The sequence below is a fragment of the Cryptotermes secundus genome, unplaced genomic scaffold, assembly GCF_002891405.2.
Source record: "Cryptotermes secundus unplaced genomic scaffold, Csec_1.0 scaffold454, whole genome shotgun sequence".
NCBI classification, from domain to species: Eukaryota; Metazoa; Arthropoda; class Insecta; order Blattodea; family Kalotermitidae; genus Cryptotermes; species Cryptotermes secundus.
Genome location: NW_019729215.1, coordinates 890,230 through 912,398, shown reverse-complemented (window position 1 = coordinate 912,398; position 22,169 = coordinate 890,230). Strand labels below are relative to the sequence as shown.

Below are 22,169 nucleotides of genomic sequence, written 5' to 3'. Positions count from 1 at the left end.
AATAATAATAATAATAATAATAATAATAATAATAATAATAATAATAATAATAATTCAGCTGTGAGTGTAGCATCCCGCAAATACAGTGCGCTAACTCAGGTGAACCCTTTGCCATTAGTACTAAAATCATTAGGAAAAGGTTAGCAGTGATAGGTACAAACAAATCAGTAGGGCCAAACAGAGTGTCCGGCAAAAAAACTGGGTAAAGGTGTAGCCACACAGAGCGCTACATATGCAACGCACACTACGTACGCTATGTTCGCTATACAAACAGAAAAATATCTCCCTTTATTGCCAATGTGACTGGCCACACAGACTTCCATATGCTACATACGCTATGTTAGCTGCGTCGCAGTGTTTGATTCTCAGCTATATTTTTAAAACGTCGCCCTGGACGGGCATGCATACTGGGCTCGCTTTCAGGTGTCAGCTGCGCGCCTCAGTAATTTTCCACTCTGATTACAACACGTGTTATGTATCATTCAGCACAGTATTCGCTTAGATGAAAATGACACTGGAGGAATTAACTGAAGAAGTAAGGGAGTATCCATGTTTGTGGAACAAAGGGTTAGAAGAATATTGGAACCAGAACATGCGGGATAATACGTGGGACATGATTTCTGGAATTGATTACACCAGGTAATGTACAAACATTGTTCTTTTGTCTATAAGTTAAGAACTTAAAATATTTTCATCAACCCCATTCATTCGGAAATATTCTTTAAATTTTACTTCATCTTCACGTAACTGCTTTATCAGATGATGAAATTCACCAAACTTTATTCTTCTTAAGTTCATGCCATGTACCCACTTCCTTTTACATTTACACAAGGAAAGTAACAGCAAAAGCTCATCGTCGGAATCATTGCTGCCCGTCCACGGCGCACTATCAGCCAACATCTCATTCAAGACTGAGCAGTTTTGTACCAAACATAGCTTTCTGTGTGGCCATGCGGTGTAGCGAACATAGCGTAGCGCTCTGTGTGGCCGCACCTTAAGGAAATCCAGGATTCCATATATTGTGCAGTTACTGGACATAACAATAATACCACTACCCCAAGTGACTGGAACAAACCGACCGTGATTCCTGTTTACGAGGGTGACCGATCGCTGATCTCAAATTACAGACCTGTCAATTTAACCTCAGTGGTGTTCAAGCAAATTGAACATGTTATTGCATCGTACCTGAGGAAAATCTGGGATAAAAAGGATTGGTTATTCAAGGGTCAGCATGAATTCAGGCCGGGATATTCATGTGAAAGTCAAATAATCACAGTTCGCCAGGGCATTGCAGACTCACTGGGTAATGAAAGTTGGAAAGATGTTATTAGAACAGATTTCTTTAAGGCTTTCAAAAAGTTGGCACTAACTTCGCCCACAACTGGCGGTCACTCAGTCGGCATAGTTCACTTGCAGACTAAAAGCCACGGAGTTCCCCCCCATGATTGGCTGCTTACGAAAATTGCAGCCTCAGGAGAGGATTCAAGGGTAGTTGTACGAATAAGGGAGTTCCCTTGGGCCGTGTGCAGAGAGTGAGAGAGTAACGTCAGGAGTACTGCAAGGAAATGCACTGGGTCCACCACTGTTCCTCGCGTACGTAAATGATATTTGGAGAAATACTGAGTCAACTATAGGACTTTCGCAAATGACTGTAGGATATATAGGAAAACTATATATAATAAAGATATGGAAAAGTTGTAGAGAGATCTGAACAGGCTGGGGGAGGAGGCAGTCAAAAATGTGATGATAATTAACCCAGCTAAAACAAAGCAGTTTGTTTCACGAGAGCCCAAGTGATGGAACCGCTAAATTAATTGTTACGGGACATAGTAATCCAGGAAGCGAGCAGCTGTAGATACTTGGGAACAATTTTATGCAGCGATTTCAGTTGGGCTGATCAAGTTAATTACACGGCGAAAGAAGCTTGGAAGGCATTTCACTTTACAATGCGTATTCTTAAAAAGGGAAATGGTAGCACTAAAATTTTAGCCTACACATCACTGGTGTGTCCAATTCTTGAATATGGAGCTGTGTGCTGGGACCCTTACAGGAAGGGACCAATAGATGTGCTAGACCGGGTCCAAAACATGGCGGCTAAATTTGCACATCATAGAAATGATTCGAACTGGGTAACCTTGACAGAGCACAGAAAGAGAGCTTGCATGTTACCAGGGGAGAATGGGCTTGGAATGTTACAGGTGACAGATCACAAAGGCCATGATAGGAAAATTTGGGGCAGAAAGCAAGACATATATCGGAAAACGTTCCTTTGCAAACGAGACCATCCAGCTCTGGAACCTGCAGATGCTTTAGGGACTCTCTCCTGCAAAACCAAGTAATTTTAGGAAGAGGGTTAGGGAAGTGATAAATAAGACAAAGTTAAGGTTTAGGGGAAATCATCAAAAAATGCAGTGAAGTGAGGTGAAGTGAAGAGTGGGGGGAAGGTCATGGTGAAATGTGAGTGCATCAGTTCATGGCATTACTTACTTCACTGCTGTTACTGTTTAGTGTACAGTATGCTTATATTTTTATTATTATTAATTTATATTATTGTAGTTGTAATTGTATTTCCATTGTATTCATTGTGTGTAGTGTGTCCTTTGTTGTTTGTGTAGTCTTGTGTGCTGCATTTTGTTTGAGTGTGGTGTGTTATTTTGTGTGATGTGTTACTTGGGTGTTGTATCTTATTGTAGTGCCACTGGCACTGGGTAAAAAACCCCTTTGCACTTAAAATAAATAATATTAAAACTCTAAGCTACGTGAGATAGACTGATGCTACCTTCGCATTATGTAGTACTTTATGCAAAACAACATACAAAAGCCAAATTACAGCATACCTTAAGAACAAGCAGAGGAGCCTTCTTGCCAGGAATAAGGGCTGTAGTGATAATGATGTCCACATCACGTGCCTGCTTGGCGAAAAGTGCGTGTTCTGCGTCAATAAACTCCTTTGACATTTCTTTACCATAGCCTCCAGATGATTCACCTTCTTCCTGTAAAAAGGTAATAATGTCCCTGTAACAGGCTGTGGAGGCCCATAGGGTTGGGAGATGTCCAGGTTCCCACATTTTCTAGACAATCGGCTCACAGATGTTGGTGGGTTTGTCAGCCTTCTGCACCAGCTGTCCTTTACTCCCAGGAAGATGCCTGGTACTCCTTTCTGTTAGAGGGTGAGTCAACCCAAGGACCACAGTGCAGCTGGAAGGATTAGGTCAATTGAAAAATCCAATGACTTCATTGGGATTTGAACCCACAACCTTCCAGCTTGTAGCAGAGTGCCTCAAGCAACTATGCTACCACTTGCCCCAACTTCTTCCTGTACCAAACAATAATATGTCACTACACAGGACACCATACTATTTTTGTCTTGAAAATGGAGGCTGCAAGCTCCTCCAAAAAGTTGGTTAACATGTCTACCTAATTCCCTGTACCTCTCCTACATCAGGCTATATTAGAAAGAAGTGTGCGGCACTAAGCGGCCCTTGCACCACAACCATCTGCAATCTGTCATGCATCGCCATATCTGAGATTAGGCCTCCTCTAGCTGTTCCCTGCACTTCAAAAGATGTACAGTACTTTGCTTAATGGGGCCTTCTGACAGTCACTTCACCTCATGAAACAGAGTCCCATATGACTGAGACATTAACTCGGCTCAAGCCTCAATGTCACACTGGAAGTGTGAGGCTGTTCTGTCTTCATCATGGTGACTTCCATGAGTGGGTCTGTTTACTGGTCTGAGATTGAATAACTGTCCTTTGAAGTACAGTACACCCTCGTTAATCCAGACTCACTGGCTGCAAAATGTCATCTGGATTAATGAAGCAAAAGATAGCTCTAAAAGAAAAAAAAACTTTGAAAATAAATAAATGGAAATTTTGATAATACAGGCAGCACTGACAAAAATAAATAAGAAAACATCACTGCAGCAGTTTATTCCTCTGTCAGGAGCTGAAATCCAGGGTCTCCTTCAACCAGCTCAAGCCAATCTTGGGTATTTTCTTGCTGGTTTCAGTCTCTCCAGCTGCCCTCAACACAGTCTGAAAGTCCTCTTACTCCTAAATCCCACGTGTCTTTCAAGGCATGTACTCAACTGTATATATAATTTTTCAATTTTCATATTTGAACCCAGATGATCCGACATCCTGATTAACTGCAACAGGATTAGTGAGGGTTTCCTGCAGTCCTGTCAAAAGTCTGAGCAAGTCGCTACTTAGCTCAGACACTTCCCAGAAGAAGCCCTTCACATGTACAAGTGTACAAGTATGGATCTTCATTCCATATGTGCCAACCATGAATTTTCATGGTCTTTGCCAGTCCCTCCATGCAAATGCCAGGACAGCACCTCAAATTAGGGTATGGCCCCACCAACCGTTTCTGATGACGTTACATGACACAGCTTTCTGAGGTAACCAGTATGACATGGTGATTCCTGTTTAGCACACGACAACAGAGACACTGCTTCTCATACTGTATTCCTCACCTTGAGAGAGACTTCAAGAAACTCTGCCCCCAGCGATTCCACCTGCTCCTTAACCGAAGATCTTGTGTCAAAAGCCCGTACTATTGCACCCATGTTCTTTGCCTGACCAATAGCAGCCAGGCCTGCCACTCCACCACCAATGATAAGAATCTTTGCAGGGGGTACCTTGCCAGCAGCAGTGATCTGACCTGTGGTGATATGACGATATGGGTTATGTTTCAGTACAAAGTTCTAAGCTACATTTAGTGCATGGGTGTCACGAACCCATGAATCACAGTTGACATGTAAGATTTACAAGGCCAGAAAATGTGAAGGTTTGAATCTACAGCATGAGGCTGTTGTATGTGTCCCATCATCTAAATGATAAATAGAACAGAAAAATATCACGAGGATGAAAACTGTTCAATTTCCACCACTGACTACGGTCTCAAAACAAGATATAGAATACGTGGTGTGTTCAAAAAGTATCGGGCCTTCTTTTTTCCCGCGTAAACCAATGAAGCGCAGGAGGCTCCCTTCGGTGGAGATGTGGAGGGAACATTCATGCACAGTTGTGAATTTTTTCCCGCCCACAGAAAGCGTCAGTCGCTGGCAGTCGGCCTATGAGTGAGGATGTGTATTGAGGGCTCGTCGGATTCCAGTAAGGTGTAAAATGACGGAACAACATGAGCAGCGATACTGCATCAAATTTTGCCAAAAGCTTGGCGGTACCCAAGTGGAAACCACTTGCAAGATTCAACAGGCTTTCAGGGACGATGCCATGAGCAACTCACAGATAAAGAAGTGGTACAACCGCTTCAAAGATGGCCGCACATCAGTGGACAGTGAACTGCTTTCAGGCAGACCATCAAAAAGTCAAAATGAGAATGTCATTGAGCAAGTGCGGACTTTGGTCATGGAGGACCGTCGTATCACAGTCCAAGAACTTGCGAATGAGATACGGGTAAGCACTGGATCGGTACATTCAATTTTGACTGAGGACTTGGGCGTGAGGAGAGTGTCCGCGAAATTTGTACCGAAACTGCGCTCTGATTCAGACTTTCGTCGCCAAACACAACATCCCTGTGGTTCGTCAGGCTCCCGACTGCCCCAACATGGCTCCGTGTGACTTTTGGCTATTTCCCAAGCTGAAAATGCCGCTGAAAGGAACCCGATTTGAGTCAAGAGAAGACATCATGTGGAATGCGACGGCCCGGCTGATCACCATTCCAAAAGACGCGTTCCAGAAATGTTTCCAACAATGGCGGAAGCGCTGGGAGAAGTGTGTGCATTACCAAGGAGCCTACTTTGAAGGGGATTAGGGTTTTGTACCTCCAAATCAATAAATGTATTTCTGCCGACTAAAGGTCCGAAACTTTTTGAACACACTACGTATATCTTCGGCAAGATATATCACAGAGAAGTAAAACAAACGCAGGCACCATTGGGTTCTTGCGAGCATAAAGATGTCAAGCTATCTATTTGGGTTTCATGCCGTCTTACTTCTTTACATAAAAGCCACAGTGTTTTACAGACAGCTTCCATTTCTGTCATCAGGTGGACAATATGAAGAAATTCACGGCTATGACAGCAGCTCTACCTAGGGGCCCAACACACTACTGATCTCTTTTTATTCTCACCACCTGAAGTAGGAAATAAAATTCATCTCAAAACATTGTTGTTTCTATATAAAGAATTAGGAGGAGTGATGAAACCAAAATAAATAACCTTCAAAATGTTCATTCTTACTGAACTGTTGCACAAACCCCATAAGAGTTGTCACACTTGTAAACTAGACACGGGTATCTCAACATATTGTAATGTGTTGACATCCATCCACCACACGCATAACATTCCCTTTAATTCTGTTAGGAGAAGAACAGAACATGCGAAAACCAGTCACACTACATGGTCTGGATCACAACAGCTATGTTACTGTGGGGGGGGGGGCAAGTATATCTTATCCATGTTTAAATTCCTGGAGAACTGACCTGAAAAAAATCTTCCAAAGTGGTTAGCTGCCTCAATCACCGCCTTGTACCCAGTGATGTTTGCCATAGAGCTCAGTGCATCGAACACCTGCGCACGTGATATGCGAGGAATGCAGTCCATACCTGGAACATAAACAATTCTCAAAGTAGTTGTAATCATTTTAAGGGCTATGAAACAGATGTAACATTTATGTAACCCTTTAAAGCACAGCGGTAAGTAAATGTACCCCCTCCTTTAACACTAAAATGACCTGCAATCTGACCACAAAGTGTATTTAAGTGTTTCACACGACTCTAACAACAGTTATTATTTCCATAAAAAGCATCAATTGGTTGGTCTTTGTAATGCAGATGCAGTGTGTTTCTTATGAGGTAGGAACCAAATGTTTACATATTATTTATACAAACTTCAAACTGCCCATGCCCCATGGTAAGATATGCAAGCATTTCCTTCAGAGCAGGCACAGACTCAAGAACATCTGTTCCCTCTTAATAGCAAGTAGCCTGACTTGAGGTACTATCTCAACATCTGCCTAACTGATGAAAGTAAAGTAAAGCTCCCTGTACCAGGCCGTGGAGGCCCATAGGGTTCTGAGATGTTGAGAGTTCCACATTACCTTGACAATTGGCTCAAAGATGGTGGTAAGTTTGTCAGCCTTACGCACCGGCCGCGCTTTACTCCCCAGGAAATTTATTTAATTAATTCCTGGTACTCATTTCTGTTAGAGGCTGAGTTGAACCCAGGGCCACAGTGTGGTCGGAAGGATTAGGTCAAGTGAAAGAAATCCAATGACCTCATCGGGACTTGAACCCGCGACCTTCTGGCTTGTAGCACAGTGCCTCATCCAACTGTGCTACTGTGGCCTGACTGATAAAAATCACATAAAATCTTGGTCAGAGCAGCTGGTGTGCGCTAGCGATGCTGTATGAGCACAAACACAAAACAAAATATGCAAATACAATGTGAGCCCCAGTCTTCTAAATAAACATTTCTCAAACAAAGGTGTGCACATGCTTGTGTGTGTACTTGCACACGCCATTTAGGTAGAGTTCAATGTTCTGTGCAGCCATTACACATCTGAAAAGTGGTCTAATGTCAGTGCCTTGTGACGTCTCCCAACAAAAATTCATGCAGGAACAAACACACAAGCCTACATTGTTAACAGTTTATATTTAAAGTGTCTTTTTCACTGCTCTGTTGGGGGGGGGGCTATTCATTTCTAAACAGCCATTTCCAGCCTTTGCACCAACATTATGGAGAACCATGCCAATTCTTTGTTAGCAGAGAACCGGAGAACTGTAGCCAGGAGGAGGTGACATGCATGCTCAGGGGCTGTATAGCTACATTGTGACATTCAGAGCTTGGAATCAGAGAGATCTTTAAGTGCTCTGAAGTAATTTCAATGCGTACTGCATTAGAAAGAGAAATGGTTCTAAAATGCTGACAGAATAAACAGACACATATAGCATGTTACTTATGCAACATGTTATAGAATGTTAGACAGTCAACAGATGACTTCATAAACAAGACTAGGCTAACATTTGCACATGAAAGATCAACATAATCTTGTGTAAGTGCTTCTCATTTTGCTACAGAGACACAGTTACAATCTGTAGAGAAAATGGAGAGGAGATTTCAACAGACAGCACAAAAACCTTCCACATGGAACATCCTGTCACTTTTTTGTGATGTCCCATTACATGTTTTGACCCCCCAGACATTGCCTGTCTACCTGTAGTTTACTTTACAGTGGGTCACTTGTTGCATAACCGACAAACTGGAAAAGATTTGGAAGTTGAGGTACTATTCTGGAATTTGCCTGAAGAGGTCAAGGAAAGCCTTGGTTAGAGCAGCAAAAGTCATGGCGGAGATTCACACTCAGCACCTCCCATATACAAGGGAACAGTGTTACCACTACAGCAACCTATTCAGTGCATTATTAAATGTTACAGGGTCTTTCATGGGGGTTTACAAAACACCACAATGCAGTGTGATGACCTGATGGAGGATGAAACATGTGGTGGGACAAGGAATCCATTTAAAAGTGATAAAACATGCTGCACAGTTTCTGGGGCTTGGAACAGCGTAATTGGTTGAGGCACTATGCTACAAGCCAGAAGGTCGCAGGTTCGATTACTGATGAGGCCACTGGACTTTCCAATTGACCTAATCTTTCCTACCACAACATGGCCCTGGGGTTAACTCAGCCTCTAACAGAAATGAGTATCAGGAATCTTCCTTGGGGTGATGGGTAGCAAGTGCGTAAAACTGACCTCACAGCCATCTCTGAGCAGACTGTCTAGAGAATGTGCATCTCACAAGCCTGTGGGCCTCCACTGCTTGTTATAGGGACATCTTTACCTTTTTATTTAGAGACAATTTCTATAAAACGAACGGTTTACTGTGCATCAAGAACAACAGGCTGCCATAGTTCAAGACAAAAAGAGAATTGAAGTTAATGAAGTTGAGCCAGAGAAAATGATGCAGGGACACAGAACAGAGATTTCATATTTTTATTTAAAAAATGGAAGATGGATAAAAATTAAAATATATTTCAAAAGCAGAATGAGACTCATGAAAAACTTCAAATAGACACACTTACCAAGCACAGAAGAAGATTTTTCTACTCTGAAGAAGGAGGCAGCAGGTTCCTATGAAACACTGGTATGTATCTACTATGTTACACAGCAAGACATTGCATAAGATGACAACCTAAAGTTTAGTGTTCAGATAAACATAAAGTTATCTCTGTTCTTAGTTAAGCCCTGTCTGGGGGAGTGGCGGTTCTTCCCCATTCTGTTTAAAGAAAACACAAGTGAACTGAATGATCCTGAATAGGATAATTATGAGTGATGTATGCAACAGACTCTTCATGCACATTACTCTTCCTGCTGGCCTTTACAGCTTCGATGGAACAATCATTAACCTATTTTAATTCCACCCTCACTCCTACCAGCTACAAATTAATTGCTATGAAACTTAAGGAAAAAAACACTTTGGCATTGGAATACACAAAAATTTCTGCCATCTGGTGTTCATACATGTCAATTACTATAAGAGATGTCAAAGAACCTAAAGAACAAACATATATCACTCAAGATGCAACTACAGCATGGCAGAGAGCTCCTGACACAGTACACGAAAGGGTTAATACAAACTTTAGTTATTGGTGGGTCTTTGCCTTTGAGATTAATATTAATTAAGTGTACAGATTACTCTGAAATGATACTGTTTTACTTGCAGCCTGACAACTTCCTTGCATTTTTTCTATCCTAGGAGTGGCAAGAAACACAGTCCCTTGGTACTGTGCCCTCAAATGGGTCTAGTATACCAGCCTGTGCTGACACAACCACATGGCAGTAAACATGCCATGGACACCTCTGTCCACCACATGTGCATGACAGACTTCCCTGGAATTAAATCCAGGGCTCTGCAATAAGAAACTGCAGTTCCTGAACACTTTGCCCTGTACATGTTAACCTTGCTGAACACAGTTATGAAACCAGACACTGACAAGTCCACTGGCTTACCAAATGCAGTGAGTTTCTTTGCAATGAGCTGATCAACAAGATCCTTATTTTGGCCAGGATACAAAAAGGATATCAGGGTTCCTCCATCCTTGAACTGATGCACCTCATTAACCATCGGCTGGCGAACCTTCAGCACAATGTCTGCAAAGATAGAAACAAATTTGGCATGCTGAATGGGGGACACTTCATTAACCCTTCAAAGCCCAGCAGTTACTGTATGTACTACCTTCTTTAACACAAAAATGCTGCACTTTTGCCCCACAGTGTGTGTGTGTGTGTTCCATATGGTTTTCACAGTACATGGCATTAATCGGCTGATCTTTGTAGGGGAGACGTAGCACGTCATATCACATGCCATTGCTGGGTGCTGCATACTAAACGGCGATAAAATCCTGCAGACCTCTAGGACACATTTCAAGGAAACTGGCATGTCACGCTTTGGCCCCCTAGTGCGTAAACCGTTATTTTAGTGAAGATACCACTGAAATGTTTTCCAGCCATCATACCACTCAACTAACCTACTAAACAATATTTATGTTGAGGGCTGAGGTTTCCATGGTTATGAATATTAAGACTACAGTTTTCTGTACTGTGCTGCAATGTCCTTTGGTAGTATGAACCATCTACCCTGAAGATTGGTACCTGCATACCAAACTACATGGCATCACACCCCAGAACATAGCAATGTCCATGATGTATACAAAGTGAACAGTGTAAGATTCCAGATTTGCACAGCAGTGACCCTGTCAGTAAATTGACTATAACACTGAAATATGTTGCAGGAAATTCCAGATTCTGATATTTGTAATTTATATCCTGCAATTGTAGGCAAGTTCTTCTGAGACATCAGATGTGTTTCACAAGAAACCCTAGTCTTACAGTCCATAAGATGGGGAACACTGTATATTGTAACCTGAATGGAAGGCTGTCTTCTTGTCCACAACTTTGGCCCCAGCACCAGCATAATCTTCATTGAGAAACTTGGACTCCAGGCCAGCCCCATCCTCAACATTAACACTAAACCCTTTCTTGACCAGGGTCGCCACAGCAGCGGGTGTCAGCGCCACCCTGTGGAGTTACAATGAAATTCAGGACAGAAAATATCATATTTACACATAAATCAAGCATTTCTCAAAGTTTCCAGTTCGCACTACTGCCCACTCACAGAACAAGATGCTGACTGGCAAGCAGGTTCCCTCAGATAAGAAAACCACACAGTAACAGTATAATTGAGAATAAAATGTTCTTCAGTACAGTTTGTCTGGAACAGGGTTCAAACCCAGCAGGCATGCTCAAGTTTCCACACATTTTGTAGAAACAGAGACAAGGATGTCTTTATTTATATATGAGAAAGAAACAGACATGAGATTTATGGTACAGCCTGTGCTATGCATGAAGCAGGAACGTAGGTGTTAATGTGCCAAACACGTTTTTTGGTCACCTGTGATAACAAAACTGCGTCCTTGAGATGTCAATAAGACTTGCAACCAAGCCAAGCTGATTGTTCTGCACAGATGGCTTATATAACTGAAAGAGTGTAGGAACAGTTTGAATGAAACTTGCTTATAAAAGGGTCTCAGTGCTTTCATATGAAACAGAGGCAGCTCTGTAGCTTTGCCTGCAAGGCCACTGAGTTACAGGCTGGACAACTGAATGGTTGAGGTTTTATTTCCCAGCAGTGCTGATGGCGTCTCTCTTTTCACCACTTCCAGACTGACTCCAGGACCCACCCAGCCTCCCATTCAATGGGGACTGGGGGCTGTTTCCCCAGGAGTTGAGGGGGCATGCCACTAACCACTACCTCCATCCACAGTCTGCTCCTTTTCTTGTGAAGCTTGGGTGAAAACCACTCAGAAAACATTATACATTGGGGTTGGGAGTTCAGTCAGGCGGTACATAGCTGAACTGCCAAGTGCTGCCAAGTGATCTTACAAACCGGGCCAAGTTTCAGCTTTCATCTTCATCTTCCATGTCAATGTCATATGCTACAAGTAATTCCCCTACCTCATTCATGCGTCACCTGTTTGCATTTATTAAACCCCTCGCTCTTTTTGGCTAAATGATAAAATGTAACACTGCACTGCAATGAACCGNCAAGTTTCAGCTTTCATCTTCATCTTCCATGTCAATGTCATATGCTGCAAGTAATTCCCCTACCTCATTCATGCGTCACCTGTTTGGCTAAATGATAAAATGTAACACTGCACTGCAATGAACCATTCGGAGAAGCAGGTCTCATACTATGGCCAAGCAACAGCTAAGGGCCTTGGCTGAAGGCTACACCCACCCCTCTTTTGTGTGTGACTGCTGAATTTCCCTGTTAAGGTGGAGCTTCACAAGAAAAAGACTGCACTGTAGTGCTGAAGGTTAAAAATGTTGAGGCTACACCCCACAAGATGGGTTCACAGCTCATTACAGTCAATTCTTTACCTTGATTTGTTAACTGACTGACTAACAAACCAACCAACTAACCAACTCTATGGAGCAGAAAGTTGTTCTTCAGAATCCAATCCTGCTCACCTGGTTAACAAGTTCTTCTTCACCTTCTGTGGAACCCAAAGGTTTACTGCCGTGTTCACAAAATCACGCCTTTGCTTCCTGTCCTAAGCCAGATGAACCCAGTGAACTCCTATATTTTTTAGATCCACTTTAATATCATCCTCACATTCACCAAATAGCCTCTTTCCTTCAGGTATTCCTACCAGTCCTCTGAATATATTTTTCTACCCTCCTACGCCTGCTACATGTCCTGCCCATCTCCTCACCCTCCTTGATTTGACCATCCTAAAATATTTGGTGAAGAGTACAAATTATAAAGCTCCTCATTATAGGTGCAAATACACATTTCACTTGCTTCCACACCAAAATACTGCACAATATGACACAGTCCATAAATGTAAGCACCGTGCTTCACAGCTCCACTGTTCTCTTGAAGGATCCTGCAGAGTTTATCAAGGACATGCTTCATTCTTTCCCATTTCCTAGAGGAACCTTCCTTCTAAGAAAAGCAATGTGAACAGGCAACAATAAATTTTAAGCAAAATATTTATGTTACAGTTTCATCTTTTGCTTTCAGTAAAAACAGCATAGCCATTACAGCAACTGGCTACAGCCTGGACAGCTGAGGGGTCGGAGCATAAGTCCAGTAAGGTAAAGAATTTTCTGAAGAAAGCAGTCTTCTGGGATTTGGCACCGTGTATATGTGGTGTTAACCGACGTTTCGGAGGAACGTATCGCCCCCATCTTCAGGGTAGAAGAAAAAGTATAAGAATTCTGCAAGCGACAACACCGTGAGAAACGGTAAAGCAGACTAAAAGCAATGTGAACAGGCAACAATAAATTTTAAGCAAAATATTTATGTTACAGTTTCATCTTTTGCTTTCAGTAAAAACAGCATAGCCATTACAGCAACTGGCTACAGCCTGGACAGCTGAGGGGTCGGAGCATAAGTCCAGTAAGGTAAAGAATTTTCTGAAGAAAGCAGTCTTCTGGGATTTGGCACCGTGTATATGTGGTGTTANCTACCCTGAAGATGGGGGCGATACGTTCCTCCGAAACGTCGGTTAACACCACATATACACGGTGCCAAATCCCAGAAGACTGCTTTCTTCATAGTCACCGCCGTGAAAGCCTCAAATCTTACAAAGAATTTTCTGTTCTCCACATTGTCCAGACTGACTCTGGGGCACACCGTGCCTCCTATTTAATTGATACTCGTGGCTCTTTCCCTGGGGTAAAGCAGCCAGGGCGTGAAGCTGACCAGTCACCTCCAACTAGTGCCGAGGTCAAGAAAATGTGGATCTATACATCCACCCACCCCCCCATGCATCATCATGGTGAAGTGCTTATTTAGTTAAACACAGGGACACTCTTCTTCCATTTGTTAGAGGAAGTGGTTCTTGTGAACGTGGCAGTGAACATTTGAGTGCCATGAGACAAGAAATTTCTTGACTAGGTGAGTGAGCGACTACCAGCTCCTCAAGTACATGAATTTTACATTGATTTTCAATGCACCCACAGTGGAGGCAAGAGACACTCCTTTTTCTGTCGAACCCAGGCTGGTCATGCAAGCTTCACTGTACTAACTTCCAGGCTCTTTCTCTAGACATGTAACGGGTTTGCTCAAGTAACGGGCCTGACGTGTATTCAGCTCAGGTCCAGGCCTCACTACTCCAGGGATACTGACCAAAGTATTCAGTGGTTTTCACAAGTCCTTTTAGACAACTGAAAAAATGTTNCCGAAAAAAAAAAAAAAAAAGCAACAACCACCCCCATCCCAATCATTGCCAGGTAACCATATACAGTAAACCCCACGCTAATCTGGGTTAATTGGGGGGACCAGGCAATAATCCAGATTTGTGAATCAATTGTAGACCAAAAAAAGAAAAAGAAAAAAAAAAGAAAAAAGAAAAGAAAAAACTTAGAACACAAATAAATGGAAAATTTCATTATATAAGTAGTGCTGATGAAAATAATAAAAAACATCACTCTATGGCTTTTATTTTAAAACTATAAAAAGAGAATATATTTATTGAAACTGTCAAGTTTTTTCTGAACAGACAAGTGACTCATCCGCCATCCTTTCATTCATCCTAAATGCCATGTGCCTTTTAAAGTATGTACTCAACTGTGAACAGCATTTTTCACTTTTCATATTTTGATCTGGGTTATCTGACATCCACATTAACTGTAAATGGATTAGCGAGGGTTTACCATATGTACAATCTCCCACTTCTGTTAACAATGTGTATTGATGTCTGAGTCCAGATACTGAAGACAAGCTGCGGCTCGCCTAGAAATGAAACACATGATATTTGTAACAGTGACTCAAGAATAACACACAGTCAAATATATCAGAGCATTAACTATGCACTGTTCAACAAAAAATTAATACAGACTTCCACCCCCACCCCCCTGAATGCATATTGGGAGTGAACCCTGTGTTCCATCTTTCTCTACAAGGTGTGCTTCCAACATTCAACTATCAATGCTTGTGATGTGCATAAGAATGCGAGTAGGTTTCCGAGGAAAGTGTCTGCTATTTATGCTTGATTTTAATAAAAACTAAAATGTCTTGACAAATTTGAGTACCCCCAATATCAGATTACACAGAAAACGAAGCAGTTTTGAACTGTTACTGCGTGAAGAGAAACAGAGAGACTTGCAAAACTAAGAGCTGCAGTTTGGCAACTCTTCCTTCAGAAGGATCCAGTTAGGAAGGATACTTGTAGAACTGACAGGGAGTAGGGCCAGCCTCTCTGGCTCATACAGCACTAGCAGTCATCTGCCATGATATTCTTCAAGTGCTGGCCTTGAATGGAACATCTATTTGCATATCGTGTCACTTCAGGGGCAGCAACAAGAAAAGCAGATGTATAAATTTCCATAGACTTATTCAATTTAGTCCACAAATGACACACAAGATAAGATTATTTTCCTGGTGTCAAGAACTCCAGGAATTAAGACAGTGATAAGATAGCTCAAGTAATGTTTTCCTCTTGATAAAGAAACACCTGAAATGTTGGCCATCCAAACATGAGCAGTCCACTAATCATCAGTGCAGGAATGAGAAGCCAATCCTGTTGCTGCAGTCTTGAGCCAGGAATTTGCAAGTTACAACATCATGTCACACAACAAAGATAAACACATTACAGTATGGTGTCACACAGATACAATATCACACATTAAGCACCACTTGATGACATTAAATCATCCAAAATTACATAATATATGATAACGGTTTACGAGAGTCTCCTGTCAAACATGTATTTTTAATTTTAATCCTTTCACTGCCACAGTTATCAAGAAGTGACAAGTCCATCACGCCAGAATTTCTGATATCAGCATATACATGATAGTCAGGCAGGAAGAGGGATTCAACTGATATACAGAGTGTTCCAGGGAGAAAGGTCCATATTCTGTGACGTCATACTATCGATCATTCTAAGCAGAAAAGTGTACATGTACATGTGTCCTATTCCGAACGGTTTCTGAGATAGAGCTATTTCAGTGTACACTGTACAGACAAGCAACACGCCTTGTCCTCACACGAGCTGCAAAATGCATTGATGTTGACAGTGGAATTTTCAAAAATGTTTTATACTAGATATACTGTACCACCTTTGTCACTTGAAGAATAAATACCGGTATTAGAAACAGTATGTAATATGTTTCTTACCAACAATTTTGGAACTGTACAGTGAAATAGCTCTATCTTAGAAACAGTTCGGAATAGGACACATGTACATATACACTTTTTTTATTCAGAGTGACTGAGATACTGTGACATCCAAGAATATTGACTGGGAGTAAGGATGGAGCATGGTGCCAACCCAAAACTGGACATGTCAGAAGGAACAGATTCAACATATGGCACCGCTTAACCCAACAAGCCATATTACAGGTCAGACATAGGTTGTTTCTTTAATGGTTCACTTCATGACATTGTCAGTATCTTGACTCTACTGAATCAAACGACAGGAAATCCGATGACTGACGAATTGGAAATGATTTGATAGAGGTACTATCCCAGCAACTGCCTGGAGATACTGCATGAAACCATTAGAAACCTGAGTCAGGATAGAGCGGTCTCCACTGAGACGTGGAATGAGCATCTAGACTCTAGAGCTTGGTACACGGACTGTGAAAATCTAATGACAGGGAGAAACACACACACACACAATGAAGCAGCTGCCTGTTGCTCCATGCACCCAGCAGCCTCCACATCACTTCCCCCTTCCCCTCATGTGACCTGGCCGCTCACCTCCTCTCATTCTTCCAGATCTCTTTCGGCACACCAACCGACAATTTGTTGTAGGGAATTCCAGGAACAGGTTTCAAATCAGCTTTTGGGGCCACTTCTTGCTGCTTCTGAAAGAGTCGCCCGGAGTGACCACAGAAGAGACGGTGCTGCAGCAGTAGGGGCCCCCGGCCCATGGCACTCCCACATCCTTTAGTAGCAAGAGACAACAACCTGGTCGCTCCTTCTCCACCAGTTGTCACCAGCAAGTGGAGTCCCAGCAGCCCGCGCTCCATGTGTCGCTGCCAACAGAACAATCACACTGCTACAGTAATGCTAGTAATCCTCATGAGAAGACACGGGTTCAAACCCCAGCTACACACCTGCTACTCTGACTGAGGTTTCTGTGGTTTGCTTCAGTCCCTCCTGGTAAATTCTGGGACAGTGTCACCAAATATCACATCACCACTTCCTGCCACATTGTATTATTCAGTACTCGTCCTACTACAGCCATGCTAACATCACGGGTCCTTAGCTGTTAGCTTCTCACTGCAGAGGCCTGGGTTCAGTCCCAAGGTATATTCCATCACAGTTTCCTACTCATAAATCATCAAGGGCTGGTACAATAGGCTGCAACTCCAAAGGACTCAATCTCACCCAACTTCTCCAACTTAGAAATCATCTCACAATATTCAAAGTGTTATGAAAAAACCACGAATAAGGCAAGGGGATGTTGTTCCTGTGCTTAATTAATTAAGCACCATGTCATTACATTAAGACGTATCGGGGAGTGGAGTATAGCGGCACCATTCTTGACCTCAGCACTAGATGGAGGTGAGTGGTCAGCTTCATGCCCCAGCTGCTTTACCCCAAGGAAAAGACCGCCAGTAACCAATGAATATGGATTGGGTGTGCCCCAGAGCCAGTCTGGATGTTGTAGTAGAGAAAAACCCTGCCCTTGCCAGGAAGTGAATACCAGTCATCCAGCCTGTAGCCCATCACTATACCAACTGAGCCACCCCAGCTCAAACCAAGAATACATAAATAAAAATATTCAGCTATTTTATGACACTGCATCAACCACTATGAGCAGTGAGTGAAGAATGAGATTTACTGGGGGACACATATACATAGACGTGATACCACAAGCTTCTCCGCCCTCATGTAAATAAGTAAGCTAAAAATACTGTTTCCTTCACTGGCCATTAAAATAAGCGTTATTATGTAATCTAGCCACAAAAATCATACGGAAGCAGTTACAGAAATATCCACACCACATGACAAGCAACATCTGCATATAACTGGCAGTAGATCACATAAACACTTGAGGCAACTTGGAAACCAGATCAAATTACACATCAACACATAAAAATCCTGCAATGGTGGTATCCCTGTTTACTTGTACTCCTATACACTAACCTCTCATCCACCAAGTTCATCTGAATAATATTTACAAATTTAGTCAGTACCTCAGAGGAAACATTGTGTCTCTGCTACAGTGCCCAACAGGTTAATGCTGTTTAGGGAAACAGTTGCTGTTTACTGTGAGAACCTCATGGAACACACAGATACACTATGTGGGCAGAATGCAGAGTTTTAGTATGTTCAGTCCATACCTCACAGGAAACATTACGTCTCCACTATAAAGCCCAACCAGTTAATGCTGTTTAGGGAAACAGTCGCTGTTTAGTGTGATAAACTCACGGAACACACAGATACACTCTGTGGGCAGAATGCAGAGGTTTAGTATGTTCGGTCCGTACCTCACACGAAATATTACGTATCCGCTACAAAGCCCAGGCAGTTAATGCTGTTTAAGGAAACAGCCGCTGTTTACTGTGAGAGCCATACGGAACACACAGATACACTCAGTGGGCAGAATGCAGAAATATTTAAGTTAATGTGGTATATACAGTAAACCCTTGCTATTCCAGAGTANAATTTTTGAGGGGGGGGGGGGAGAAGTCATCTGGATTAACTGATAATCCAAATTAATGAATGAAAAGATAGCCCTGAACAACGACGACAACTTGGGAAAAATAAACGGAAAATTTAAAAATACAGGTACTGCTGATGAAAATAGATATAAAATATTACTGTAGAGCCTTTATTTAGAAACTATAAAAAGGCAAATAGCTGAAATCCAGGGTCTCCTTCATCCACCTGAAGCCAACCTTGGGTTTCAGTCTCTCCAGCTGCCCTCAGCACAGTCTGAAAGTCCTCTTGCTCCTGAATCCCATTTGTCCCTAAATCCCGTGTCTTCTGAAGTATGCACTCAACTGTGAACAGAATTTTCTTCTGCTTTTCATATTTTGAACCAGATTATCTCACATCTTGATTAACTGTAAGTGGATTAGTGAGGGTTTACTGTAGTTGCGACTTTGCTTCAAGAGATTAACATCTCATGCTCCTTTTTGCAGAATTAAGGAGACAGCAATTAATACTCAGATGTTAATTACCAGCCGCAGAATGAAGTGCTCGTCACTGATGAGAATATCTGCACCTGGGAGGAGCATGGGAAAAACCGCAAAGAAAGTGAGGAGCTTCACACCCAGTTCTCTTTGCCAAATTCTGTTAGAGTGAGATGAGATGGGAATACAGCATGCATGGCCAAGATGAGAAATGGACCCAAAATATTAGTCTCAAACCCTGAAGGGAACAAACCACTTGGAGGACTTAGATGTAGATGGAGGATAATACCAAAATAGATCTCAAACAAATATGGCACAAGACGGGAAGAAAAGGTGGGCTCTTATGAAAACAGTAATGAACCTTCGTGTTCCACAAAGGCAGGGAATGTCTTGAGCAGCTGAGGGTCTGTTCAATGGACTGGCCTCACCTGGTTCAGGACGGGCAGGCACAAATGATGGACCCTTGTGGACACAGTACTGAACCTCAGATTGTATAAGTAGGGTAGCTCAAGGGACTATAAGCTTCTAAAGAAGGTCCCTGCTACACACAGTCAATCCGTTAGTTAGTTAATTACTCAGTTACTTCACCTGTCAGCAATATGTGTTATTTTCTTTTTAGGCTTCCCTAACTGGTAACTTTGAATGATACCTTATAAATAGTGGCTGTACTAACATTTGTGAGGTAATGTGTTTAAACATTTGCCACTGAGGTTTCCATATTCTACCTTATTCACTCTCGGGATTACTACCCGACTCCCTCCCTTTTTCTTTCGTTATTCACTAACATCCTCTCATTCAACATTATACAGTCATAGTTGGCTCAGACATTATGCTACAAGCAGGAAGGTCGTGGATTCATTTCCCGTTCAGGTCATCGAATTTTTCAATTGACCTACTCCTGGCTGGCCTGTAAGGCTGACAACCTCACCGCCATCTGTGAGCTGAGTGTCTAGAAAATGTGGGAGCCTCAAGGTCTTACAACCCTGCGGGCCTCCACGGCCTGTTACAGGAACTATGCAGCTTAATGGAATACTCTCTGCAGACATAGAATCTACAGGTTCACAATAGCATTACAGAGTGTCTATTGCCCAACTACATCCTGAGGTAGCCAACACACACTACAAAACTGTGCCCAGTCCTGAGAATGCAGGGTGAAGAGACGTCCTCTTTTTAAGGGTACTTTTTGATGTCCAGTCTCTTTTCTGGTAAACTGATAGATATACTGCCTGCCTTTTCTAAATTTTCAATCTTTACATACTTAAAACCTTCAGTAACATATTCTCAATTCTGAAAAACTAAGTTTACAAGCATTTATTTTCTTTTGAAGTGCCAGTGAGCGGCATAATAATTGATGTTAGTCATTCATTTTTGAAAACATTATCAATGCAAGCAGTATGTCTGAACTACTGTCATGTGGTTATGCACCTGCGCCTGCAACAATGGTAGAGCTGCAAGTGTCATGTCATATTATCCACTTTAATTTATTTTTGTATTCAAAGATAACTGCCAGCACGTTGTAGCATTGAGCTCAGTCAGTAATTACACTTCCTAGCTGACAGAGAGAAGCCAACTAATCGCTGTGTTTGTGCTTGCATATTGCATGTTTTGTTTTGTAAATATAAGTATGGTTTTGTAGTATTTGACACTTTTATGTTGTATTTTCCTAATTGTACAAGGATAAGTATACATTTTTTGCTCTTTTTTTCTACTGATAATGTATGTAAAAGCAAAAGTGTATATTTAAAGTGAACTTCAAAAAAATTTCCTTGCTTCAGAGTTGGGAAAAATGAAAATGAAACAAGATGTATATTAGACTTTGACATCTGCAGCAAGCAAAGGCAATTACAATTTGGAAGCATATATCAACAGTGCCAAGTGCACACACACACACACAAAATTTCAGATTTGTCATAATACCTCTAAGGCCAGTGAATTTTTATTAAACGAAATTCAAAAACAGAAGAACGAGCAACAGCAGCTAAAGGAGTATTGTCATTTCATACAGTAAAACATTACAAAGGTTAAAACTGTAGTTTACACTGGGTCCTGTTTTCCTACTCACAAAATCTGATCCCCCTAGTTAACCATCATAACTGTGTTCCATTAATGCCAATTGTTAATTATTATGCATTTATTTCCTATAAAATCACGAATCCTTAAATGTAACTTAAATATTTTCTCAAAAATATATGAATGAATCTTTGAACAAATGAATAACGTCAATTGTTTACATGTGGTAGGCATGGTCTTGTTTAGATACATTAGTCAATTTAAACAATCGATTGTCCATGAACCACTAACACCCATGAACCCAAATTCCATTATCTTTCAGTTAAGGACCTCGTCGAATCGCAGTATACATATAATTTCAATTTTTCTAGAACATCTATACATAAAAACCGGCACATGAATACGCGTCACGTTGGTAAGTTCCTAATAATAATCTGTAGAGAAATTGTTTTTGACATACAACATATTTTGACAATATTATTATTTCATATAACACTATTAAACTCAAGCCTTCAATGTGTTACAATACTGACTTTACGACCTTTGTGCTCGAAACCTATGATCTTCGTACAGGCCGCCAAAGCGTGCAATCAAAATCGGAAGCCTAGATGCCTTCGCGTTATAACTTCACATATTCATATCAATGACATACGGTATGCGGAAATCATTACCAGTGCACGTTGTCAAGATGGTATACAATCACTCTTCCAAATTCAAATTAAAATACCCACGACATAAAGTACCACTGACACACTAACAACACTCATACAGCATCAAAACATTACACACAGCTGCTCTGGTCCAATGAACTGATCATAACTGATCGTTTCGACTGAATCAGAGAAACCACCATAACCCACACAAAAGTAACTAATTGCTCTATAGTCCAAAAATTAAATATTTTAGTAATGCACTTACATTATTTTCTTTTCGTACAGCTATATATTCAAGCTAGACGCTGACATACCATTTCTTTCTGTAATCTGTACCAAGTAAAAACGCCAGTTATGCAACAAAATTAGCGGTGC

At 41.7% G+C, this 22,169-nt stretch overlaps 1 protein-coding gene across 5 annotated transcripts in view; it reads right to left on the bottom strand.

Annotated features, from left to right (window-relative positions):
• Positions 1-22,169, bottom strand: part of LOC111865491 (NAD(P) transhydrogenase, mitochondrial) — a 46,512-nt gene that overhangs the window by 23,648 nt on the left and 695 nt on the right. The window contains exons 1-8 of one of the 5 annotated variants that reach the window (XM_023853582.2): positions 21,813-21,964; positions 17,104-17,316; positions 16,745-17,022; positions 10,895-11,049; positions 9,982-10,122; positions 6,451-6,573; positions 4,481-4,668; positions 2,838-2,993 (exon numbers count right to left, since the gene is read on the bottom strand). In XM_023853582.2, the coding sequence (XP_023709350.1) occupies positions 2,838-2,993; positions 4,481-4,668; positions 6,451-6,573; positions 9,982-10,122; positions 10,895-11,049; positions 16,745-17,016 (1,035 nt within the window). In that variant the 5' untranslated portion in view covers positions 17,017-17,022; positions 17,104-17,316; positions 21,813-21,964. Of the gene's footprint in view, positions 1-2,837; positions 2,994-4,480; positions 4,669-6,450; positions 6,574-9,981; positions 10,123-10,894; positions 11,050-11,146; positions 11,242-16,744; positions 17,023-17,103; positions 17,317-21,812; positions 21,965-22,059; positions 22,158-22,169 lie in introns of those variants that run through there. The other 4 variants (XM_023853581.2, XM_023853580.2, XM_023853579.2 and 1 more) reach the window with 4 other exon arrangements.